Source organism: Cyprinodon variegatus, unplaced genomic scaffold, assembly GCF_000732505.1.
Source record: "Cyprinodon variegatus isolate N-32 unplaced genomic scaffold, C_variegatus-1.0 Scaffold97, whole genome shotgun sequence".
Lineage (NCBI taxonomy): Eukaryota > Metazoa > Chordata > Actinopteri > Cyprinodontiformes > Cyprinodontidae > Cyprinodon > Cyprinodon variegatus.
Genome location: NW_015150550.1, coordinates 943,862 through 971,513, shown reverse-complemented (window position 1 = coordinate 971,513; position 27,652 = coordinate 943,862). Strand labels below are relative to the sequence as shown.

General features: G+C 37.9%; 1 protein-coding gene across 1 annotated transcript in view; it reads right to left on the bottom strand.

Annotated features, from left to right (window-relative positions):
- Positions 1 to 27,652, bottom strand: part of cdh13 (cadherin 13) — a 462,542-nt gene that overhangs the window by 248,320 nt on the left and 186,570 nt on the right. The window contains exons 4-6 of the mRNA XM_015374092.1: positions 25,950 to 26,063; positions 9,874 to 9,879; positions 8,860 to 9,012 (exon numbers count right to left, since the gene is read on the bottom strand). Of these exons, the coding sequence (XP_015229578.1) occupies positions 8,860 to 9,012; positions 9,874 to 9,879; positions 25,950 to 26,063 (273 nt within the window). The remainder of the gene's footprint in view (positions 1 to 8,859; positions 9,013 to 9,873; positions 9,880 to 25,949; positions 26,064 to 27,652) is intronic.

Below are 27,652 nucleotides of genomic sequence, written 5' to 3'. Positions count from 1 at the left end.
TTTTATATAGAAATAAATGGGTCTGCTTTCATATAGGACCTTTCCAGAGTTATTATGTTTGACTGGATAAGTTGAAGTTCATCTAAACAATATTTTTTTGGAAAGTAATAAAAAAAAATAACCCGCTTACAACAAAAGGATGCAGGCAATTTACTAGATGAAAGCAAAAACCCTTTCATAAGCCATCACTGGGCAGCCAAGATAAATCACCCTACTGGAGCAGGCATGGTAACCACATAAAATCCATGTTGTGCATGTATTGACAACATGCCGTATATAAAGTTATATTCATCAAATAGTCCAGCATCAAATTCAACTTGTCTGAGTTAATTTCATTTTAAGGATCTGTCCTTTTCCTACTTTCTTCACCTCTGTCCCACAATTATTCATTCTCCATCTTCATCCTGTGGTAATCCACACTGACCGCACACTGCTGCTTAATCTGTGTGAAGGTCTCTGTCTTTTACTCTTATTTGACAATTATTCTGCCTGTTTTGAAGGCTGGCTTCTTAGTTCTGCTAATTAAGGTAGAAAGCACCAAAATAAAAGTGACAAAATAAATTAAAATAAAACAGCTGTTTGTCTTTTGGGATTTGCTTCAAGAAATGATTCTTAATGTTTAATTTTAATCTAAATCCTCATTGGTCTATTTGTTGATGGGTATATTGTAGATAATTAAACTTTAATAACAAATAACAAACATGTAAAAGATTATTACGACTCATTCATTCAGATTAAATTACACACATATAGACTAATCCACAGAAAAAAAAAAAAATATATATATATATATATATATATATATATATATATATATATATATAATAATACTTTAGACATTTGTTTTCTATAAATTTACAATGATAAACTATGGAGCTCAAGAACTGATGTGAAAAATGAAACATAGTGTGTACAAAAAATTCTAATCATGTCCACAAAATAAAATTGTTTGGTAATTGCACAAATTGCACAAAGAGAAAAATGCAGCACATACCCTCACAAATTGAGAGATCTGGTCACCAGACATGGCTCTAAATATTCTACTTTCACTTACAAGAATAAATTGCAATGTCAGGCTCTTAAAAATGTATTAATAGCTCCTCCACCACTTAAAAAGTTTTAATTGTTTTGTGTGCATAATATATCAATATCCTGGTCCAACTAAGCATTTTGGGGCAACGAATTAGCTGTTTGTGCACTTGTTATATCTCTTTTCTTTCCCCATGTCAATTCTCAGACTCTGTAGTACAATACTCCAGTAGTGTATGTTTAGCCTGTTAAGTAAACTGCCAATAAATAACGTAATACGTTTATGCATTTTACAGGATTCATCAAATGTGAATGCTTTTAGAAGGTACGCTTTAAATTTTAACATAAAAAATCTAGTTCTCTACCTTTATGTTACTTCTATTGTCTGTATATTTTGGTCAGAAGTAGAAATGTCACTTACATGCAAGTGACCTCGTACATTTTTTTTTTCTGCACTTTTCCTGGAGTCATAACTCTAAACACTACTAATAATGCCTGTAAAATAGATTGCAGCTTTTAAATCATTAGAATATGACTATGCAACATTTCCCTTGTGATGACTATCTCATTAGTTTAATGATTCATGTAATATTACCCATTTAGCTAAAAATGTCAAACTCTTTTCAAGTCCTCTATAAATATTTGACAGAGAAAGCATCTCAACTCAATATTATCCAAGTTTCTCCTGACTATAAATGTCGCACATGGACAAACATGTTGGAACCCCTCGTTTAATGAAAGATAAACTCAAAATTGTCAAATAATTAACTTGAAGCTGACAAACGTAATATAATAAAAATATATATATGAAAATGTGCAAAAAGTCAGACATTGCTTTTCAACCGTCCTTCAACTGAATTATTTTAAAAATATCATCAAACAGGCCTATGTGAAAATGAGGGTGACCTTAATATTTTGTTGCACAACCTTTTAGGCTATCCTCACACCACTCCTCACACCAGGTGTTTTGACCCACTCTTGAAATGAAGGGAACCTCTTTTAGAAGGCCTCAGCTCCTTTCAAAAATGCTCAATAAGATTTAGGTCAGGACTCATGGAGGGTAACTTCAGAACTGTTCAATATTTTCCTCTTAGCCATTCATTGGTGTTTTTGGCTGTGTATTTTGTATTTTGGGTCCTTATCCTGTTGAAGACCAAACTTTCTCAGACTGGGTAGTACATGTTTCTCTATAATCCCTTTATGGTCTTGAGATTTCATGGGACCCTGCTGAGATTCAGGACACTCTGTGCCAGATGAAGCAAAGCAGCCCCTGTCAGGATCTCCCCTGGTGGCTCAGCTTAATTCTTCACTTTACTCACCTGCCTAACTCTTCCCGGTTTTCTAATTATCGCTCAACTCATCTACCTGTGTCCGGACATTTATATTTGATCCAGCCCGAGCGATCAAGACCAGATCATTGTTTGTTTTCCATTTGTTTGTTTAGTTTTTAGTTTATTCCCTGGTTCATGTCCTGGTTCCTGGCGGCCAGTGGGTTGAGAGGTTTTGTGTTTGTTGCGTTGTCTGATCCTTTTTAAAGTGCAACCTTGATAAGGTAAGCAGCAGTTGTTGTTGAGCTGCTACTACTGCCTCCAGCTCCTGAAGCACTCAGGTGAGGAAGAGGACAATGATGACGATGCTGTGAGGGTGGTAGGCCTCTGGGTTGAAGAGGCTGACGTGGCTGAATCTGCAGTGGTGCCATCGGCGGGTTTAGCAGGGACAGGCGATGCTGGTGAAGGTGTGGAAGCCGTAGGGGGCCGGGAGGAGCCGGCTGGGGATGTTTCAGCATTTTTGCAGAGAAGCTTCTAGAGTGCTCTCCTCATTTTCACCTGCGGAAGGCTGTGCTTCCCCGCTAGATGCCGAAGATTGCCTGGGAACAGTCTGAGAGGAGCCTCCATTCATGTAGAACACTTTGTTTCTATCGGTGCGATACAGCATCAGCCCACCCAGGCCAACAACACCGACCCGTACTGCTGCTAGCAGCCAAGACTCCATCAGAATGATGGCGCAGCAGTTGCATATCTCATTTTTGGAAGATAGTTTGAGTCCAAGATTATCCATTTTGTTATCCAACAAGCAGACGTTGGGGAGCAGGATTGATGGAAGCGGTGGTCTGTGGGGATCTCTCTTTAGCTTCGCAGTTAGCCCCCCTCTGCAGCCTCGTCTCTCCGTCTCACGCATCTCTTCCTCCGTCAGTTTTTTTCGCTGTTGTTTTGTTGACATCCATCCGGAGCACTCCACAGCTTTTTAAACGGTCAAAAATGTCAGTATTTAAAGACATTTAAAACATTTTGTGACCGAAGCTCCAGCGGGTTTGATGTCTAGTTTTTGTCGTTTTAAGCGACATATTTTGTGAAACTGCCGCGAGGAGCTTTGTTATGTCTTTTTAATGCCGTGTGAGTCTGTGTAATGGTTTTATGTTTTTTTTTTTTTTTATCGTGTTAAAACTTTGGTCCTTCGAGAAATTTCAAAGTGCTATAAATGCTTATAAATTAAGTTGGACTGGATTGGATTGATCATCTTCTATTAAACCATCTTTGCCTCAAACAGTTCCAGAGGATGTATTCTTATGTTGATGTTCCTTGAGCTGGAAGAAAATCTTTTTAGAAGATTTTTTAATTCACGCTCTTTTGCTGCTATTCCTTTTACTCTTTCATTTTTCATCAGTTTTCCTCTGACAGACATGTTCAGGGAAGTTGGCTACTGTCTCATGGACCTTAGATTTTTGAATAATATATGCAACTGTAGTGACAAGAACGTCATGCTGCTTGGAGATGGTTTTATAGCCTTTACCTTTAGCATGTGTATCAAAAATTCTCTTTCTAATCTCCTAAGATCATAATTTTTTTTCGCTTCTCTCTCAGTCCATGTTGAGTGTGGTACACACCATGTCACCAAACAGCACAGTTACTACCTTTGGCCCCATAGGCCCACTGACTGATTACAAAAGTGTAGACTCCTGTAATGTTCCTTCATTGACACACTTCGGGTGTGTTCGATTTTAAAGGCTGCATCCTCCAAGGACCTGGTCTATCTGGACTGGATCCTTTGAGGTCTGTGAAAATAAGGTTATCAGAAGAGTTTTGGTTGTAAATGCAAACAGGTCCAGCCTTCCGTGGCTTTTGCCACTGCACGCTCTGTCAACTAGCAACCATGACAGTTGACACACAAAGAATGAATACTGAACTTCTCACTGCTGTTTTGGGTATTAATACATTTTTGAGTAGCTTCGACAGCTGACTCATATCAGATTTATAGTCCCAAACACTGCAGATAGATTAGAATCTGTCCTTAAATATCAGCCAAACCCATTTACATAGGGACAGATAAAAACATTTCAACACACATTAACTGTCACATATCTGACTCAATAACCAAAAAAAAAACATTTTAATTCATTTTAGACAGAATATTCACATAATTGTATCACATTAAACTGCACTTCCAATATTCACCACTGTTCGGCAGCGCAGACAGACCGGCTTCCTTGGACTCCCAATGAATCACGGGTTATCCAAGGCTACATAGGATAAAATGGACCCGTCTGTCAAAATTAAGAAAAAGACGGATGCTTTTGTCGGCTGTATAACAATGGGTCTTGCAATCTGAACGGATGTAATCGGCCAAAAATCTGGACTTCGGAGGACGCATCCCATGAATTTGAACTCAGTAACTGATTTAACTTGAGCCTTTGGTCCCATTATTTTCAGTATTCACCATTATTTGGAACCAGGATTGCTTAATGAGTTTATTTTTTTATTATCTTTTTTAAGCATTGTTGTAAAGCAATATCTGTACTTGTTAATTTTTCATATAACTTGTTCTTTTATTCTAACTCTCTTAGATTCAAGTTATTTTTGTAACCATTGTGGGGTTTTCTTTCATCTAACAAGGAGTACCAACAACTTTGTATGTATGAACACTTTGTTTATTTTAATAGCCCTTAACTTCTACTTTTTCTGATATGCACCTCAAAAAACCACTTTCTGTTTTTCTTTGTAAAATATCCACAGCTAATACCTTGTTCGGTGAATTATACAGTATAAAGTTTTGAGAAAAATTAGTGTATAGCTATAAACCATGACTGAAAATTGTAAAACTATTAAGTATTTAAAAGTTAAAAGATGAGTTCTGTATTAAAGTACTACAACTTTGATCCATAATCTTAATCTTCAGCACAATTACAATAAAGTTGTCGAACCATCAGTTATAGCTCTCCTCAAGCCAAACTTGAACAGGTATTAATTGTAAGTCGCCATCTTTTCTTATTATTGATGACAATGAAAGGATGAGTAATAGATCATTTTAATGAATTTTTGTCATACAAAAAAATGAATAAAAGCAAGAGTAAGTAGAATGAATCAATATGGTACATTCCATGCTACTGTATAGCCAAATTTCACATTCTGTTGAAAGTAAACTACCTGAATTTGCAACTATCCTTCAGCTGTATTCTGCTTTCTTTTCATAATAGTATGAGTACTTTGGTAATTGCCTCTTGAGGCACACAGATGAGGGAGGGGGTATAATTTCCCTGCAGACAGCATTCTCACTTTAGATTGATAAGCGCTTACTCTGCCAACAAACCATCTGAATTATGATTATTGGTGATAATTTGATTCCATCAACTAAGTACCTGAACAGCAACAAGATTAACCCATGGAAGATAGGGACTAAGGCTTAATCTCCATGAAGGAGGGTCTAAATTCTAACCCACATATTCCATCCCTTCACTTTTTCAAGACCAGGGATTATAGTGTTTTTTCATGTATAAAGTAGGTATGGATTTAATGAGTGCTGCTCTTCTTTTTGTGTGAATCTTAGCATTTTCAGTGAGTGGAATAGGGTGTGGGAAAGGGTGATAGGGGTTTGAGGATGGTCTGGAGGGGGATTGTGCAAGTGAAGGTCAGATGTTCATTCATGTTTGAAAGTAAAAAAAATTTTTGGGAACTGTTTTCTTAGAAAAAAAACTGTTAAAAAAGACAAAAAACCCTCGACAGCCAATGTTTGAAAAGTTCCTCGTACTTGTCATCTTCTGCTTTATCCTGGACCGGGTTGTGGGGATAGCAGTCTAACTTACCTCTCCCCAGTCACCTCCTTCAGGTCTGCTGGGGGAAGCCCCAGGCCAGCCGAGACACACAGTCCCTCCAGTGTGTCCTGGATCATCCCCTGGACCTCCTCCCCATGGGACGTGCCTTGAACACCTCCCAAGGGAAGTGTCCAGGAGGCATCCAAAAAATATATCAGAGCCACCTAAACTGACTCCTGTTGATGTTTTTATGCTGGTGAACTCAAGCACAAAAGTAGTTTAATATACTTTTGAGGCTGTTTATGTTTTGACATAAATGTGACACAATAGACTTCAGCCTTGCTGATGAATGAATCCAGCCCCGAGCACCCAGTCTCTACTTCCATCATAGAAGGCGTATCAGCCGGATTGAGGAGATCCTCAAGGTATTCCTTTCACCATCCAACAATGTCCTCTTTCAAGGTCAGCACTCTACACCCACGGAAACAGTTATCAAAGCAAAGATTCTCCCTCTAGAGGTGCTGAATGGTTTGCCAGAATTGCTACTGTATAAGGCCAGCCAATAGTCTTTCTCCATGGCCTCTCCAAACTCATTCGAGGCCCCGAGGTTTTCCCTCTGCAACCTGGAGGGCAGTGACAAACTTGGCCTTATGATACCTTCTTACTGCTTCCGTAATCCTACAAGCCAACCAGGCCCTAAAAGACTCAATCTTCTGCTTGGCAAAAACAGGGTTCTTACTGGCTGACTCGCACGCAATCAGGTCATAAGCTAAGAGATTTCCAGGAAAAGCATCCAGTCGCATGTGCATCCACACAGTGCGATGTGGAAACTATAAATGCCCCCTAGAATGGACTGAAGGTGGAGGATAACTTAAATGTGACGATGCAATGCTGAATGTATGAAGTGTTTAAGACAGCTGTATGAATTCGGTTATGTAATTAAATAATTCCCCCCTCCGGATGATAAAATGGAGTGAATTGTGGCCTTCTTTCTGCCAAAAGGGAATTCTACCAATGAGCTTCCATAAATGGCGAGAATTCCCTAAAATTTCTTTGTTTTTTTTAATTTAAACTTCACACACACGTAAGTGGACTTAGTCACCTAGTATTCACATCACCATGTAACTTCCATAACGTCTCATGATGTTATGATGTGTTATTTAAAGACTTTGTCCCCAGTGATCTCTTCTCAGGAAAAAGAACTGGAGAGAGAAAGCTTCAAGGTGTAAAGACAGTGCCTTCTTTTAACAAAAGCTTTATATTTATAACACCAAACAGGAGTACTGTCCACAAGACTCATAGAGTGCGCACAGTACTCAAAGTTCACGTGGGAGCATTTAGTTTAGAAATCCAGCAGGTTATAAAATAATTCCTACTTAAGTGTAAATTGTGCTATGTTTTTGCTCAGTTCACAAATGTCTAACGATCAATTCTGAAACAGCCTCAGTTATATTCTAGCATTAAGTTATTGATTGTTGATCTTTTTGGTATTGAGAGAAGTGTGTTGGATCTCTAATGAAGATGGTTTAAAAAACGGTTTTATTTCTGTACAGCTTGAGCTGAGCTGAGTTTAAACAGCCGCAAAGAATGATACTTATTCAGAAGGGGAAAGGAGGACCAAAAAATGTAAAATCCAGAAGCAATATATCTGTCCTTTTGTTTTCATCATCATAAGCTACATTGCATATGTTTTTTTTTTTACCTTTATATTTTTTTGATATCCTACTTGATACTTTTATATCATCCTTTGGGGGAGCAAAACTCTGTCTGCGCAGACAACTGACTAGATCTTAGCCCAAAAGAAGCAAAGGTAGGGGAACCTGTTGGACTGAGCTAAACAAATCTGATCACATAAATCACTTCCCGTATTACTCCAACATTTATGATGCCTAAAGCTGAAGGATTAAGGCTGGTTTCATTTTCTTGTCATGTTTAAAATATAGTGTGTGTCATTATAAATATGTGTATGTATGAGTATGTCCTGGCATGAGGGGTAATGAAATTGGATTTACACATGCATGTACATGATTCATATCTGGAGGATGTGTCATATTGAAATATATAAGAGGGTTAGAAGGTTTAAACAAGCAGCTGAACATTGGAAGACAAATGAACAAAACATGATGAACAGCTGTTTATCTGCCTTCTTTTTACCTCCTCCACCATTCCCTCTCCTCAAATCTGCTGGTATTTACAGGGCCACTTATTTCTGTGTTTTTACAAATACCCACTTATTTTGCACCCAGCTGAATGTCCTCTAACAGTAGATTTCTGAAAACGAGATAAGGTCAATTGGTAGCCCTAAAAAGGAGACTGTCTCACCTTATCTCTCTCTGTTTCTTCCAGGGTAATGGCTTTATTAGATAGACAACCATACAGGCACAAAACCAAGCAGGCTCTTAAAGCTGGAAATCTTGCTTCTGACAAGGAATAAATCACCTATTTCTGATAGGATTGGTTCAACCAAAGACCTTTCTAAACAGCACTGCCAATATTTGGATTGTGTGGTTGCAAATCAGTGGGCGCTTTCACAAACTATTCCATAACAACTTTTCTTTACCCTCGTATGATAACCATCAGTTTGGCCAACAAATCCTCATGAATAAATTCTCAGAGTGGAGAGTGGAGGTAAATAAATGGAGAAGAAAGCAGAGCTAATGAAAAGAGAAAGTGACCTACTATAAAAAATTGGTAGCATAAAGTGCACTAAGGAGGGCAGAAAGGACAGGAGATAACATTCATACAAGCAGCACCAGCAGATAGATTTCACAAAGGAGCACACACACACACACACATATGCTGACCAGGTAGGAGTCGATGATCTCTCGGTCCAGTGAGCGGCTGACTGACACATCTCCAGTGTCTATGTCAATGGTGAAGAGACCTTTGGGATCTTGGTCAGCACCAGGGCCTTTCAGCCGGAAGATTTGGTTCATTGGCTTTGCTGGTGAAATTACCTGAAAACACAAACGGAGTTATCAGCAGCTTAAACATCAGTAAACTCCCTTCCATGGATTCACGCTTAGGTTCCTTGTATAATAAAGAGGTAAAATAAAAAGTAATGCACAACTAAAACTTAAGCGTATTTTATTAAAAGTAACTTTGTGTGTCTTGAATAGGGGGGAGTATTGGCATTTGTGTTGCAATACAATATATGTCATGATACTTGGTACACAACACAATATTATCATGATACTGCAATATCCCTATATATTGTGGTAGTTTTCCCAGCTAACAAATATTAAATGTATAGATAAAAAAAGCACATGCTGTAAATGTTTATCAGAAGATATTGATCATTTAGTTATATTGGTATCCATGTTGTTTGGGGCTTGAGTCAGTCCACATCTTCCACAGTGACTCCCTCATCTACAGATATGGTGCTGCGCCGCACAGTGAAAGGGCTCCACGATGGTGTCTAAAAGAGCATGGTGGCTCATTTTCCCTAATTTTTTAAGTAAAAATGTTTTTTTTATTTTTTTTTTTTATAGATACTAGGAACTGAACGATAGATATTATATAGGGCAGCTGAAAATCACAACTTATATATATCGCCATATCAATTTTTTCCCCCACACCCTTTGAATGATGGTGCAAAATGCCTAAAACAATGATGAGCTTACGTTAAAGCAAACATTATAAGCTTGATTATGGCCTGTTTGCTTGTATATATAGCAAACAACAGCTTTGTTAAATATCTCATATATACAAATTAACTTATAAGGATATGGTTCGATGATTGAGATGCCTCGTAGTTTTATTCTCTGACAGTTGTACTATCATGACAGAAGCATCCTGGTCAAAGGGCTCAAACTCACATGAGACTGTCGTTGCCAGCAGAGTCCACAGATTTCCCATCAGCAGGATCATGAGGGTTAGAGAAAGAGAGACAAAAACAGAGAGAATGTTAGAGCTGCACATTAGACCCTAAGCAGTCAGAAAGACCCACAACACAATAAAAATAACGGAAAGCCAAATCTTGTAGTATCTGACAAATAAGGCTCAATTACACAGAAAAAAAAATAATTACAAGAAACTTTTTTCTTTTAAGTAGACATATAAAAATTGCATAAAATAAGTGGCTGATTTTTCATATTGTTACAAAGAATTTTGATTGATATTATGAAAGCACACAAAACTGTTGCAGATTCATAAATGGCAGTAAAATGCAAAACCCTTGACGACAAAATTGCAATACAACCACGAAGACCTAGGAGACACAACATGCATCTGTAAAGCCTTCTTTACAAGAAATATTGTTTTACAAATACAAATCTGATAGGTGTCCTGAGCCTGAGTAAATACCCCCTGAGGCAATAGCTTATAGAACCATACAGTTGATTACTGCAGCTACAGCTTAAAGTCTGTCAAGAAGGTCTCTGTCATCTTTCTTCATCTACAGACTGAAAATGAGCTTTTCTTCTTCATTTAAAACATTGTGTTCCATAGGCTTTACCCATTCCTCACAGCACCACTCCATTCTACTTAGAACCTGTTGGTTTTCCACTGGTTAACAGCTGGAGTTTTGGCCCCCAGCCTCCTTTGATCTACAGCTGGCATCAGAGCTGGATTTATTTCCAACAATTTCTTTTTTCTACACAGATGACTGCATGGTCAGTTTCAGGGCTATGTTTGATTGTTTCTAAGGAAATGTACAGATCTGAACAGTTGATATTAGATTGAGGCTGGTATTAATCAAGACCCCCTTGATTGGTTAATATTTCTCATTAAGTGTGGCTAACCACAGGAGAAACAGTGGAAAAGGGGGCACAGAGCACTTTACCCTGAACACAACATCCCACTGGGAAACAAGGTGTCAACATCATTCTGTGGGGATGCATTTCTTTAGCAGAACAGGGATGCTGGTCAGGAATAATGGGAGGATACTGTAAGTGGTTAGAGGCTATAGAAGACCTGAAACTGGGCTGGTGGATAACCTTCCAGAGGGACCACCACCTTGAACAAGGACCAGCAATAGAATGTTTGGATCAAACCATATTTATTTGTTGAAAAAACCTTCTCAAGTCAGGATATAAATCCATTTGGGAATCTGTGGAGAGACTTGAACACTGATGTTCACAGATGTTCTCCTCTTTAAAGGTAGCAGAGAAAAAACAAAACAAATGTATCCATATTTTTTGTTCTCCTTAAGTGATGCACTATTTTTTGTTGGTCTCTCACAGTCTGCCCCAATTAGCTTGTGCTTATAGAACATAAAATAGAAGTTCAAAAAATGTTTTATTAATTTTGCAAAGTGTTGTGTCAGTATAAGCACTGAGGATTTTACCCTCAAACTATTTCATAATAAAGTTTCTATCACTTTGCTGCCTCCTCATAAACACATAAATACTCAGCAGTGACCTTAGTGCTGAGGCTATGAGTCAAGGATTTAAACGGCCTCACTGTGCAGTGCCCAAGGATCAGAGAAGAGGCATGAGGTTAGCTTTAATGAGAGTGTACTTCAATGGGACAGCAGCTAAAATGAAGGCCTTTCTACTTCCCACTTGAAAGAGCATGGGACATGAGGCTGCAGCATTACAAGCCTATGTCAGACAAAGCTTGAACACTCAGAGCCCCTCCAGAGCTCTCTGGCATTTATCTCCATGTCCTGCTTCATCTTCCCCCTCTGCTCCCTCTTCCTTTTAGGCTACTTGCTCCCCCGCTGCTTCATCTCTCTGATATGTCCATTCCAGCCCTTCTGCAAACTTCTATTCATCTCCCTCGTTTCATCCTTCTTTTTTTTCTCAGAGCTGCATCCTCTTAAACACATTCCTTCTGCCTGTGCTGTTTGCCTTTTAAAACAGGGGGAAAAAAGAAAATAAAAAAAACCTTCAAAATGTCGCCCTTTAACCAATCTTGTGCCGGCCAACTTTTTCTGACCAAATTATTTTCCTTGGATGGACAGACAGACAGACAGACAGACAGACAGACAGACAGACAGACAGACAGACAGACAGACAGACAGACAGACAGACAGACAGACAGATAGACAGACAGACAGACAGACAGATAGATAGATAGATAGATAGATAGATAGATAGATAGATAGATAGATAGATAGATAGATAGATAGATAGAACATCTAAGAACATCTTACTTTGAAATTCTATAAAAACCTTCCACTCTTCTTCGTATGATGGTTGTTATTGTGTTTCATAAAACATCTTTGTCAAGATATAAATGAATAAACTGTAGTCTAAAAGCTGTAGTTCTGCTCTAGATGAAACAGTCCTTGTCCGCTTTTCTCTTTTGGCAAGAAAAGCGCAGTCTGGGATACTCAATTCTTTTTATCCCTCAAAAGAATTTAACGTACAAGATTGAATTCTTGTTAGTACATCCAAAAGGGGTTCCAAACATGTTATTTTATGCAATATAATAGAAGCGCTTTACCTCTATAGTACATTTGTGACAACAACCATTTCCATTTTGCTAACCTTACTTCCACCCTCTCAAACACTCCTTCCCAGTTTTTCTGTGTCACAATCCCCCAAGTACAGTACAACCCAAGATGTTTCCTAAAGATCCCCTTACTTTGGCAGCAAGTGAGAACTGCTCTCTTGTGGCTCTGAGGTAGAAATCTGTCGATAAAGCTCTCTTCAAAAATCTCCATGGCATCAAGCAGAGGTCTGACCAGTAATCCCTCGGGAGTTCCCTGCACAATGTTCAAAATGTACTCAGAACTATACAGTTCAGCATATATATCTCCCACTACTGCCTGATGTCACCATCTGCAGTCAAAAGATCCCTCGCAGCTGATTTTAAACCATGGAAGATCTTGCCCTGTCTTTCCTTTTTTCCAACCGGGAGGAAAGTTTCTATACATGTCCATCAAAGCAGCTTTGTGGAAACCGAATCAAGATGAATATTACACCCAGATTATGTCTAAAACTGTATATTCTGTCCAACCTGGCTGCAGAAAAATAATTATCTGTACTTCTGGCCAATCTATATTGTTTGCCCAATGTATATTTTTCAATATACACTTCTCTTGACACGTCAGTTATATATTACATTCAGCAGTAACAGACTAATATAACACGATACAAGCTAAAATGAGATTATTATTACAGTTATTAAGGTGGGTAACGCATTGCAATCTGAGCTGAGTGGCCCACAGTCAACAGCTTAAATAAAGAGGAGAAAAAGACTTTTTTTGGGGGGGTGTTGCTTTATATCAGGAAGAGACGGTTTTAAAACAACAGAAGAAGATGATTTTAAAAACAAGAAAACCAAGATAGGTTTAAGTCAAAGGAAGAGTGCACTTTGTGTGCAGGCAGGTAGGCAAGGGAACTGTCTATGGCTAAAAATACCACAAGTAACCTCAAGAATCCCCTGGAGAGAGTGCACAGCATCCTGAAGCAAGAAGTCAGAAGATGATAGCAAATCTAAAAAACTAAAGTTGAATTTCTGCAGACCAGCTGTGATGATGTTTGACCCAGGAGAACTGAGAAGGCTGGCGGCCTTTTTTCTACAGCTTAGTTGCCGGTATATCAACAGTTAAAAAAAAAACCCTGTTCGACGAAGTGACAAGGTAAAAAAACTCTAATGATGTAGTAGTGTCAAAATATGAACAGGTTATCATAGATAGTTTATTTAACCCCTTGATGCCTGAATTTATATGCATGTACTAAAAATGCTTTTTGGCTATTAAGTAGTTGCCAAACAAAAAAGTCAGGCCATGTTAAGGTCTTTCTTGTTTAATTATTCTTTATCACATTTTCGGGATTCAGCTATTTATTGAAAAATATTGCAAACCTTCATTTGTAATGTTCTTAATGTTTATTTTAGCAAATGTAACTGTAAATGTAATATTGTAAAGAAACTTATTCTTTTCTTACAAATGTGACTTGTAATATGAACTATATTACATTTATGGAATTAACTTTCCCAACACTGTCATCCTCACATTTACATAAAACATGTTCAAGCTTGAATAAGAAGAAGCCCTCTCCTGTCCTGCATTTGGAGCATACACAAACACAGCCAATATTAAAACAGCCCTATTTTTGTGTTCACCTCATTTATTCTACCTTTCACCACCTTTTCAATTTCATATGACTCTGGTGAAAAAGTATTTGAAAAAAAGAATTGCTATTGCACCACTGGTTTGCCTCAAGTTAATCAGAGTAACTTCCCTGTTTTAGATTCATTAATTCAAAAACACTGATTCTCTTCCTTATATCTCTGGTTCCATTCAGATTCAAAGTTGAAACTCTGAAGTGGCTGATTCCCAAAGGTGTAAGGTTTAACACTAAGACATACAAAAGACTAACAGGCTTCAGATTCTTCCACATTATTGAATTCTTGTCTAAGTTTCTAATCTTTTTTTTAACCGGTAAACTTCTTTTTCAGCATAGTCCCCTTTTCTTTTATTATTCAACTGTGATCTTACGTACAATTAAAACAGTTTCTTGTCAGTAACATTGTTTTTCATAACCGTAAGAAAATGTTAAACATTGTGTACCGAACTTTTCTTTTGTTGATAGTGAACAACAGATCTACGAGATGAACTGTCCAAACTCTCTGCAGTCTAACTTTCCTCCTCTCTCCCCCTCTTCGTCCATATTGCCCTCTAAATCCAGACAGGTTCCTGAAATGTCCATTTATGTCTCATGTGTGACTTCAATTTCAGTTTGTGAATTAAAAACGCATTCAGTATTTTTTTTTCTGCAGACTCCTCCACTGTGGTACTAGGACAACTTGGTATGATCTTAAAACCATGTTGCCTTACAAGTTTAGTAAAATCCACGCACATAAAACGATCAAGCAAGCAAGGAAGCAAGGAAGGAAGGAAGGAAGGAAGGAAGGAAGGAAGGAAGGAAGGAAGGAAGGACTTCCAGCAAGAAGAGGATGGGGCAGAAATAGGAGTCCAAGAAGGAAGGAGTGTAACACGTCACAGCTAAAAGCACAGCAAGTTCATCTAAGGAGGAACTGAAGTGTCAGGAGAAGTTTCCACTGATTAGGAGGCATCTCTGCGGGGTAGAACACACACACATGATGCTCCACACACACACACACACTCTGATAGGCATACACGGGCATAGATATGTATCTGCACCCACTGGCTTTGTCTCCACCAAGTCTGTGTCTCTCTGTGTGTAGGAGGACTGATGGAAGAATCTTGCCTCCTTCCATCAGCTCTCATTACCAGCCGAGCACACATGAAAGACTGCGGAGCTCACAATTCTGCAGGAAGATGACAGAAGGTGTGGTGAGGCTCTACTACAGCAAACACCTCAGAGCACACAGAGAGAATGAGCAACAAAACAATGGATGAGCAGAGGAATGTTTGTGTGATCTGGTTTGTGGGCTTTAAAAGTAGGATGATGCCTCATGCTGTCAGTGCTCCTTTCTGGACTCAAGAAGAAAATCAGAAGTAGTGGAAAAAATAACAGGTTCATATCATGAATACAGTCAAAGACATCCTCTCATACAAAGAGAAGCAATCCGGATATCCAAAGAAAAATGTCAACACACTGAATCAGCACCTTACAAAACAGTGTAAAAAAAAAAAAAAATCACACAACACCTAAATACGACCTTGTGGCAAAATGTGACGGTTTCAAATCCAGCCTCTGTGCATGTGTGTGAGTGACGGCATGCAGAAGTATCCATCAGTGGTGCTCCTCTTATCCCTATCAAGGTCAAACAGCCAGCTGCTAATGACAATCACTGGCTGCTAAAGGTTTCCTGGGGCCTCGATGGTCTCTGCGAGTGTGTGTGTTTTGGTGGGTAGCCATGCATTTGTTACCTTGTGGGGACAGTGTAAGGCAAATTTCTCAGGATTATTTTTGGGGGCTTACAGTTACTTGTAGTGACCAGTCTACTGGTCCCCATGAGGAAAAGTTCTCTTCCTCGGTGGAGATTTGGGTTAGGTGTGAATCAAGTGTAGGTCAGGTTTAGGATTAGGTGTGTGTTGGTATTGTTTAGGCTCAGTAAGGCTATACATATGAATAGGAAATTAATGGAAAGTCCTCCGTAAGGATATTAGGACATAACGTCTGTGTGTGTAAGGCTGTGGGGAAGTGTAATGTGTGTCAAGCAGCTTGGACAGCTGTCTGCCTGATTGTCCTGCCACTCCATTTTACCCCGTATACATTGGAACACAGTAGTGAAAATTTGGCACTGAGGGGTGGAACTAGGTGAGTTCAGCTTAACCAGGCCTGTACTTTTCATCCCTCATTACACATTATCTACTTTATTCTGAGACAATCGAAGCCACCTTGATGTGCGGGGCTGATGAAATATTGGGCAACAATACTGTAGATATGGCTTTTGCAAATATGAATCCCAGCTGAGAGACGATATAACATCTGTGGCTCAAAATATGGGATAGCAGACTTTATAAAGTTTTTTTAAAGCCTTTGACTCCAGAGGTCCCACAATCTGACTGAAAAACCTGGAAAACCCTTGGATTTAAGGTGTAGCTTAGATTTGGTCCAAAAACTACAACAAAATAAGTTTCCAGGGTATGTATCAAATAATAAGAAATTGAATTTACTGGTGCAAAAGTTGTTGTTTTTTTTGTTTTTTTTATTAATAATTGTTCCCCCCACTTATTATTTCAGTTATTTTTAAATTTGCATCAATCTACAGTATGTAGCCAAATCGAAGCTTTTTCACAAAGACAGTTTGAGGTAGTAATCAATTTATAAAAATAAAGCAACTTGTTTGAAAAAGCTAATACAGAAAATGCTGAAATTGTTGTTCTTAAAAGAAAATTGCACATTTTTACCTAAATAATTTCAAAGTCTATTGCTCTTTTATATGAATCCCTACATATTAGATGATTAGGGAACTATATAGACAAATCAGTCCAGTTTTCAAATAGTAAAGAGAATAATTGAAAAACTGGTAAAACAGTTGGTTGGGCTCCAACCAGCTTATTTCTTATTAGATCTATAATATTCATTAGACACCACAATATTAGTAATTGGTTTGTAACATTAATATGCAATTACACGTCATATCATAATACAACTTTTGGATTATTGTTAGATTATTACTCTACCATTTTTGCAATGGATTACAAACAAATTATATTAACTTCATTAACTTTCCTGTTTGACTGCTTTGCAGTAACCTGTCTATTTTAAATTCTCTTAAGCAAATTTCATCAATGCTATTTATGTATTCATCCGTTAATATGATTCTTTCCTCCATTTCAATACAGCTCAACTATGTTTGTCTAGTTAAGGTTAGGAAAATAAATCAAGACAGTTGCACTTACAGCCAGTGAATATCTCATCTAACAGGAATGCTTAACAACAGTCTTTGGGGGGTTTGGTTATTTGATTTTTATTTTTAGGGGGGGGGGTAGCTTTTCCAAGATAATTAAGAGAATCAATTAGACTAAATGACGAGGCCCGGAGGCTGCCTGTCAGATATCCCAACTCAGCTTGCTCCCTTCTTGCTTGGCAGGTTTGATAAAGCTCTGATATTGAATGTCTTAGATGGTGAAGAGCTGTAAAGGACCTTGTATGTTTGCAAACGAAAAGATAGGAAAACATAAATAAGAGATTTAAAAGTCTAATGCCTGACAGACAACAGATTTACAAAAACAAGACAGTGACATCAGGCTGTCACTGGCTGAGCTAATTTAGGGAAGAACTAGCACTAAAACAATGGAGGAAAACTGCCAGACATGTCTGTTCTCATTACTATTTTAGCCAAACGGAGCACTCATTCTTCTCAGAAACAGCACTTCATTTGAGCTGACAGGACATGTCAGACCTGGTGAGAGCTAGACCCTGAGGTAAGGCAGCATAAACACACACTAAATGACTGAAGGTCCTTGCATACCCCCCAAAAAATGAAATCCTCTGGGATATTTTAGTAATCAATTTTGTTAATTTGTGAAAGTTCCATGGAAGCAAGGCTGCAACTGAAAATCTCTCATCCTTTTAACTTCACGTCTAAAACATGCATACATATTAAAAACCTTGCGGCGCCATGTTACCCGCATAACTCCCGATATGTAAAAATGAATGATACGTAAAAGTGTGCGATAATTAACTAAAACCTTTTCAGTCAACGTTAAAAAAACAACAAAGTATTAAAACTCTACTTAACACTATAACACATGACCCCAGTTAGTTCTTTCAACACAAGGTGCATAAGATTCCTGGAGCAACATGCAACTGACTGATTAAGGCAATTTGATTCTTTTGGGGTCTTAGTTGCTGACCATTTGTCAGACAAGTTCAAAACACTGAATGCAAGTTTCAGTTATGATGATATGGTGTCAGGTCCATTTATTAGAGATCATGGATCTGTTTTAACAAACTCAAACTCAAATCCTCAACTCTAAATTGATCTATCCTGAGGTTGGAAACTCTTGAGTTTTCTGTTTCACAACGGCTACTGGGAATTAGTTCAGTCAACTCTAAGTAGGTCCACTTTGAGTTGAACTTGTACTGTATGTAACAAGTATGAAAAGCCATTATCAGTGGAGCCCTGAGTCAACAAATCACTATGACAATAAGCAACAGGAAGTGCCTATTACACATTACTGGAACTAGAGGTTTTAATGCAAAAATGAAAAGATAAATGAGAATGTGTTTAAAAGATAGAGCAACAACACTACAACTACAAGGACAGGAAGATGGAAAAGGAGAATATTGCTGCTCGAGTTAGTGCATAAGTTTATATAATGTTGGCTATGACAGGCTATATTGACATTTATTAAAATAACTCTCCTATGAATTGTTCCATTTGTAGATCACTACAATAGGATTCTTCCTGGTCAAAGTCACATCCCTTGTCAGAACCAGAGAAGGGTAGTAACTAGTTAAATTTATTCAGTTACATTTACTTGAGTAGCTTTAAAGAAAATTTACTTTTAGGAATAGTTTGACACCACTGTACATTTTCTTTTTACTTGAGTAAAAATATGATAAAATATCACTACTCTTACAGTACTTGAGTAAAATTTCTGGCTATTCCATCAATTGTCAGTAACTTCACCTAATGAAAACAAGGGTTATTGGTTAAAGGTTTATTTTTTCCATCTGCTGAGTCTGCTGTGTCATTTAGAGGTTGGTGAAAATACAATAACAGAATAACTTAACCTATTCTTACATACTTCAACTATTGAATTTTGTAAGTTCTATAACTTAAAATATCTTAAATCAGCTGTTACAATCATGGGTAGTAAGTAGATCAGTTACTCAGTACATTAGTAGTCTAGTAGCTTTTTTACCATCTACTTTTTACTCTTACTTGAGTGATTTCTTTAAACATTACAGAATTTTGGGGTACTTTTCTCACCTCTTCACAGAATTGTAATAATAGAAGCTCTAAATTACATTTTTCCCAGCACAAATTGAAGTTCAAGAAGTGCTAGTACTAATTGTACTATTACGAATTACGTTTTATATACCTTGAAATGTTTAAATATTTGCCTATTTTGACATTTATTAGCTTAACATATGCAATATTTATGATATCTGAAATATATTTTTCCCTAATCAAAATATTACACGTTATGACCGGTATCAAAAGGAATAAGGAAATATAAATTTTATCTCTAGTTATGTAGTATGTCTATTTTATATATGAAGAATGTAATTTGTTTGAAATGTTCATTTTGAAAAAAAAAAATTTATTTAGTTCTAATACAGTAACAGATATATATATTCAGTCAAATTAATATGACACAAATATATCAAAACATCCTGCAATATCCTGGTATAATCACAATAAAATTAGGGGGAAAATAGTTTATTCATTGAATGGTAGGAGTTAAGCATACCTGTCAGCAAGTGAAGATGAACAGGTAGAACCTGAGCATCATCTCACGGGGCTCCTCAATTTTGTGTAGTGACCCCAATGGTTTACGGAAAAACTAAATCCAAAGAACCTTTCAGTTCATTCAGTGAAGGTTGCACGTTGGAAGGAAAATGCAAACTGATATCTTTTCAACAGATCAATATTTTTCCTTAGTTTGTTTTGGTGTGAAAAACACATTTCCTCTTGTTTTTTTTGTTTTTTCTATGCACATAAAAAAATTTTATTCAAAGAATTTTAAGCCTTCCTTGCCTTTCAAGCACACTACTCTAAATCTATACGTAATCTAAACTCAATGTTTTGATGAAAATGATTAATTATTATTTTATATAAACAACATAGGGATAGCAGTCCATTCTTAAACCCTTTCTCCTAAATGAATGTGCAAAGGTTAAAGACAACCCAAACACTCACTGACCTAATAAACATGTCAATAACAAACAGATTTAGCACCTAATGAGTAATTTAACGATTCCAATTAACCCAGCATGCATCTCTACAGAATTCTAACCTTTGTGTTAACCTCATCAGAGGGTGTGGGAAGTTTGGTCCAATACTTCCCACTCAGAGAAAAGGCTTATGTTTTAGCTGCCAATAAACTCTTTTAAAGTAGTTAATTTCCCAGCGGAGAAGAAGGTGTTGTTTTTATGAGTGTACTTCAGTCAAATGACTCATTTAATGTATTGTCTTCCATCACTGCAGTGGAAAACCTGTCAGAGGAAGATGTGTTTATAATGCCTTCTGTTGGACTTGACTTCTGAACATAAGGTAGATAAATGTGCAGCATCACTGAGCAGGGAGCAGTTTGTTTTTCCTAAAGAAGGGCTACAGTCTTTTTTGAGACCAGTTCAAAAGCAGCATAGAAGTAAAGATTTGAACTAGTTGAGCTATGACTGATTTCTCTTCCAGAGTTCTAAGATGTTCCAATTAGCAGAGACTAAAGTGGGGAATACTAAGAGGAACGTTTAAGCATATCAGTTTCATTGCATGCTCCAGCTGCCGTCTGAGTTGTTGTGTGGTGTTTACGGGCCCTGAGGGAGGGCCGGGGAGAGACCTCTGTATCAAAACAATTCCACAGCTAGCAGGAAGTGTGACATAAACAACAAGGTTCTTACCCTTCCCCAGCGAGCAGCCTGACAGCTAACCCACCTTCCTCCTTCCAGCACACACAGACGCACACACAGAGCATTATATATGCACACAGCCATACATGTCAAATTGCAGCCCCTGCAATCTCAGCTCACCCTTCCTTCAAACTGCTTATCTCCCAGAGTGAGGAGGAAGAGAGTATAAAAAATGAATGGGTGCCATATGGAAGTGGTACGTTGTATGCGAAGAGGGAAAACTATTGGGGTGGAAAATCAATTTTGCCAAGTCGCAAACATATAGCTTTCTGCTGGGTAAAGTAGCCGACATAATCCTGTCTTCTCATGCAAGGCTGTGTGTGGAGGAAGAGAAGAGGGATAGAAGAACAAAGGGATGAAAAGATAATCGAATTTGCAAATGGAAAGTGTTAAGAAGCTGGAATTTAGGAGGGAGAGGATGTTTAGGGACCACAATAGAGGGAGTGGGAGAAAATAAGAACTCTCTTGTAAAAACCATGTTTCTACAGGCTTGGAGGAACATGTACATGTAACAGAAGACCTGTAGCAGTTGCTCTAACAGACACTGAGCCTGCAGGAATGATTTGCATTCCATATGGCCTGCTGGGTCTCCCTCCTCTATATCCACTTCTAGTTTACCACACCAGAAATCTGCATAAATCCCCCAAAACCACCCCTAAAGATTTTAAGATCCATGCAGTTGAAATAAGTCCACTGACCTTCATTACCTGATATCTCCAGGCAATAAGCTTGCTTTAGTGAGACCATACTGAGTAGGACAGTATCAGTATGAGCCAGAGTCAGAATATGGGCTGAGGTCAGAGTCACTGGGGTACAATTATCTATTATGAGGAGGGTTCAGTGTGCTCTATCTTCAGATTGCAGAGGTTCTGAGAGATGAAGAACACGTCTTAGCGAGCATTCAGATGTAGAACTAAGCTGAGTAAAATGTTTAGGTATATTTTGTCTGCACTATAGACAGACGGAAATTGACAGACGGAAATATTGTTTTAATCTTCAATTCAATTTAGAGCCTTTGGTTGGATATTTGTTAGAACTTTTTGATCTCTTTTTACACTTAAACTCAACAAGTGATGGCCTCCAAAGATTACCATCCACTCATTACATTCCATGATGGTAATGTTTAAATGTATGATTTAGTAGGGAAAAAATCCACCAGAGAAAGTCCACATCTACAAACAGAGAACAAAGGAGCCCAATGCTCTGGTATTTGGAGTGGGATACGAATAGATTCTGGGAGTCAAACACAAAAATCTCGCTGTTTGGCTAACTACCAAAATAAATATTTTCTCACTTCATGCATCGCTGCTTCCAATCCATCTATAGAACTGCATCACTGTAGATCATGAATTCAAGACTGCATTGTTTGCATTTTTCCTAGTTTAAGACGCAGATATTTACCTGCTTAAGTTTTTCAGTTCATATTGTGCATTGTTCTTACCATGAAAAACATAAATAGGGATTTATGCAGGTGTAAGAGGAGTGCAGTTAAAGCCTTCCAGCGAATACCTTTAAACATGTTATTCATCTTTTTGCTGCTTGCAGATTAGAGTACTGAAACTCTGTGCTCTTTGGTTTGCAACAGTTCTCTGTTCTTCCTCTCAATTTGGTCCCAAATACCAATAGGTGCAGTTTTGGCTCCTCTTCAGAGAGCTGATGTTAGAGGATCCATGTCAAATGTGTACTTTTTGCTTTTAAATCGCAAAAATGTCAAACTCCTAACTATTGGAACTATCGAACTATACGTTTTTTGGTAAAAGGTTAAATAGGAAGGTGGCTGATCTTTTTCTACAGCGGGTTCCAGACAGGCTGGGATAGTCTGGGTCTAAATAGATCTGCAAAAAACTGGGACATTTTACATCTTGACTGAAGAAATGTTTTCATCAAGTTGGTTTTCTCTCAAGTTAACCAAAAAGTTTTCATTTTTATTGCCTTAATATTTGTCTTTGTGTAAGTGCTTCCAATGTATTCAAGTATTTAATCTTTTTTGTTTCTATTGTATCAATCTTATGCATTTCCCTTACTTTATCTTTTTTGTTGCATACTAGTTTGTAAAGCACTTTCTGCATCTCAAGTTGGTAAAATGTACCACATAAATAAACCTGACCTTGATGTTGACAAATGATTCATTTAATGGATTTTATTAAAGAAGAAGAAGGAAAAGTTTAACATTTGTCAGTTTTTAAAACCATCACACAAAGTGTTTTTTGTTTTTGCAATGACAACACCTGCCAAGGTCGTGATCTTTATCATGACAGACTGAACTGTACTGGCTTTAGAAGGTTTTCTGCTCTTTCTCTGAATCAGGTGTTTGTACTGTATATTATCAAGAAAAAAAAGGTTAATAGAAATAACCTTGTTTTTTTATGCAATTTTCTTTTAAAGTAACAAAAAAAGCTTTTTTATTAAATCAAGAACAACTCAGTCTTCACAATATTTCACTAAATGTTTTGGTTGTCCTGATTCAGAGGATGAATAGATGTCTAAATATAAAGTGACTTTTCAATAAATGTATGCTATATATTCCACATCATGGTAAAAATATAAAGTTGAAAGTTTTCCATTGAACAACTTTTCCTCTTGCTGTCTACAGTATAAAGCACGTCACTGTATATGTCCTCTTTTTCTGTATCTCATGAACTTTATGGCATTTTACATTTCTGTCATTAATATTAAATAAAGCAGAAGCCTCTCGATATAACTGAGCCTCTGCATCACACCAACTGTTCACGTTATACTGAGCTTCAGGGAAGAAACCTCAACACTTGCTGCCATTTTTAAGGTGGAGCTTAATTGTGGATTGTCAAAATCCACAATGATGCATAATATTTCTAATCATATCCTGCTTTAAAACTATTTAGTATTTGAATGGAATAACAAAGGGGATTGAGTCTGGTGATATTTCTTATGAGTTGGGGGAAAAAAATCAACTAATATTTCAAAGCAGATGAATACTCAGTTGTTACAAAAAGAACATATCACCACATAGCCGAGGACACTTAAATGTAGAGAAACATTTCCTTGATGTTTCCGCTTTTTTTCTTTATGAAATCTTACTTAGTCTAAATACTTAGTCTTTGTTTGTATTTTATGAAAGGTTAATGAGACAATTTACAACAGACTTAGATTTATTTTGTCATTTTGTATACATGTACACAAGTGTAGACAAAAAGAAATTTCATAGACAAAAAGAAACTTTGTGTTTCAATAGTTTGCATTAATTAATAGAACTCAACAGGAACATGTAGAGTTATTATAAGATCAACCTTAACACACCCTCTCCACAACCCACTGTATACAAATATTAAACTCACAGATGGGTGTGTGTTGGGCGTATAGTAAATATATAAAGGACATCTGGGAGATTCCTGCAGCATAATCATTAATACAGCACCGTCTGCTCTATGGTTGAGCTGAAGGAGCCGCCACTGTAACATAGAGCTGTTAGTGTTAGTGAGGGGTTAGCAATTAGCTAATGTTAGCTTATGTATATAATAACTGCCTTTTTAATGCAGAGCTGATGGCTGATGTTACAGGACACTGGCTTTTGAAGCAGGTGTGAAAATGAAGATTGTTCTAAATAAAACTTATGAAGAGTGAAACTATTTGCTTCTAAAACAAGAAGAAATTAATTCATCTCTGAATACAGTTTATCTACCTAGAATATAGTGTATTGGATTCAGGTACAAAACACACAACTCTTTTTTATTTTATTTTAATACAATTTTTTTATGTTGAATAATGGTATCCTTGTTCTATAAAAAGAGAACAGATGGAGCCAGTATTCAAGGTGAGACAGCCACTAGGAAAGTTCAAAATGTTTATCAAAATAAAAACATAAACAGACGGAACAGAAGCGAAACTGCTGAGGATCTGCGGTTCGCGGCGACTGCAGGAGGGGGGCGGGGCACCGCCCAATCACAGACACTCTGGTTGCGGGAGAAACCAAGGTAAGTGACCATCATCATCTGACAGGAGTTGATTAACACAGTGAGTCACTCTGTTAGTTGCAGATGGGCAGGCTCAGTGGTCGAAGGTAACAGAGACAACACTGGAAACACTTGAAACTGGATGAGCAGAACTTTAAAATGGTCTCCTTCTTGGAGCCAAAACTGATCCTCCCCACGTACAGAGCCAGAACCCTGTGGACTCCACTGGGAAGGATCAGGAGACGAGATAGACACCAAACCCTCTCTTTCCACTGGCAGCTAGAGTCCTGCGTGAGAAGATTTTCCAGTCCTGCGCCCGCCCACTCCCGTAGTGTTCCGCTCCCGCAAACAATTATGATTTTCAGTCCCGCTCCCACCCACACCTGTAATAGTTTGTCCCGCTACCGCCCACAATTCGCCACATGATTCCAACGTTCGCCTACTGCTCAAGGCAATTCGTGTTATTAGTTTGAGGAATTAAATGCACTGTGCTTATCTGAGCACATTACTGTCCGATTCTTCACTGCATAGTGGATGATGCGCGTTATGTGGCACAAGCTACAATATCCAGCGCATTGTGATGTATATATATATATATGATAGACATAGACTGATAACTTATGACTTTATTTTACATTTTATTTTACGTTTTAAAACACGTTTTTAGTTCACAGGACTGCCGCTTATCACCGCTCCTGCCCGCACCCGCAATGAGCTTTCAATATTTGTCCCACACTGCACTGCTTTGCGTTGGGTCACGCGAGTCCCGCGGGACTCGGGAGTGCAGGGCTCTACTGGCCGCCAGGAACCAGGATGGAACCAAGGAATAAGTTGACAGATTAAAAGAAAAACAAATAATGATCTGGCCCCAAGTACTCAGGCTGAACTGAATATAAAGCCGAGGAAACAGCTGAATGAAATAAATGATAATTATAGCAGGGAGGGACCGGCAGGTTAATGAAATAAACAATTAAGGTCGAGGAATCAGGCCAGATCATGACACCTTCAAGTAATAAAAAAAAACAAAAAAGCAACTAAAGGTGCATTCCTTACCTTGCCAATGATCCTGGGGAATGGAGGTCTCTGGTTCTCAGTCACACTCATGGGAGGGACAAGGAGGGACCTCTTCGTTCTGTATGGTAACTTCTGGCCAAGGCCCAGGGCATTCTACAACACACAGATGTAGCTTTGTCAACTTAATAATCAAACCCCTTTTAAATGAGCATAATTTAGTGCGCAACCTAGTCTTTACACCAACAAAAACTATTTCAAAGGAAACAAATTAGCTTTTTAATCACACCCACTTTGAAATCACATTAAACTTGCTCTAATAAAAGCAGAGATGTTAATCGTTAATAACAGATGACACCATAAATTTTCTGAAATAAGATCGAGGGTAAAATAAAGCAATGAGAGATGACAAGGTTTTAGGAAAGCAATTGCATTATTAAAGCAGATGGAGACATTCTGAAATGTTGTTTTGATCTTGGAAAACACTAAAACATAATCTTGGTTCATTTTCCACCCTCCTGCTGCTGTAAACAAAGAAGTGGTTTTAGAGTCTAATACAGTACAGTGAAAATGTTCAGCTCTCTGCTACACCCAGAGCCATCAAGACAGAGGAGCCGGGATATTGATGAAAACAGTGCCCAACACGACACCGTGAAAACGCTGTGTTGATTTGGTGACCCGCAGCGAGGAGGGGCTGGCACGGTTTTAGTCTGCACACCTTGACAGGAGCCCAAAATGACAAACCAGAAATACACCGTTAAATTTTCCATACAGGTGTGTCATGGATCAAACAATTTTGAGGTGAAAAAAGTCTTCAGATCTTAAACACAGTAGCACACACAGGGAGATACTTAAAGTCAATAATTTCCAGTCACCTACCATTCCGATGCCATTCAACTACCATTCATTTACAATTTCATAGGTGTCCTTGACTTAACAACCTCTTTTTCTTTTCAACTACACGCAGTCTTGCAATTATCAGAAATCAAATAACCTTGCACCTGCATTTACTTACCAAAACATGCAACTAGAGTCACTCTGCACTGTTCAAACTTTGTTACAATACCGTGTTTGTAGTATAATAGTGTCATGGTTTTGGTTTTGTTCAAGTTTTATTTTGAGTTTTCATTGGTGTTATTTTGATTATTGTGTTCTATGTATTTTTGATTGTATTTTATTTCTTGGATATTTCCTGTTTGCCCTCTTGTGTCAGTCTCATTTTCCTTAGTTCCCTTCTTCCCTCTGTTCACACCTGCTCCCAATCTGCTAATTAGCCTGGTCTTTGTATCTCCCATTTACCCTGAAATCCCACATACTCCGTCAGCGCTCCGCTCCGCCCCGCTGCGCTCCAGACCGCCTGCACAAAGCAAAGCCTACAGCCGCCGCTGTCCGTCCGCTCCGCTCTGAGTTCCTTGGAGATGGTAGAGGGCATGCGCCAGATGAACCAGGGTTTCTGCGGATCATTAAAAATAATTACAATTCATAATTCTTTTTTTAATCAAGGCCTTAATTGGCACTAAAATTAATTAAATATGTTTATCGTTGCATTTATGATTCTTTAATAAAAATGCTTCTAAAAAACAATTTCGTCAGATATATTATATCGCTATTAATTTGCGTGGAACTGTTTATAAAGTCGTATGTTCGGAAAGGAAGCTCGAGGCGGAGAAAAAGCTAGAGAATATATATACGTATATATATGTGTGTGTGTGTGTGTTTACATACATACAGGAGTCATGGAACTC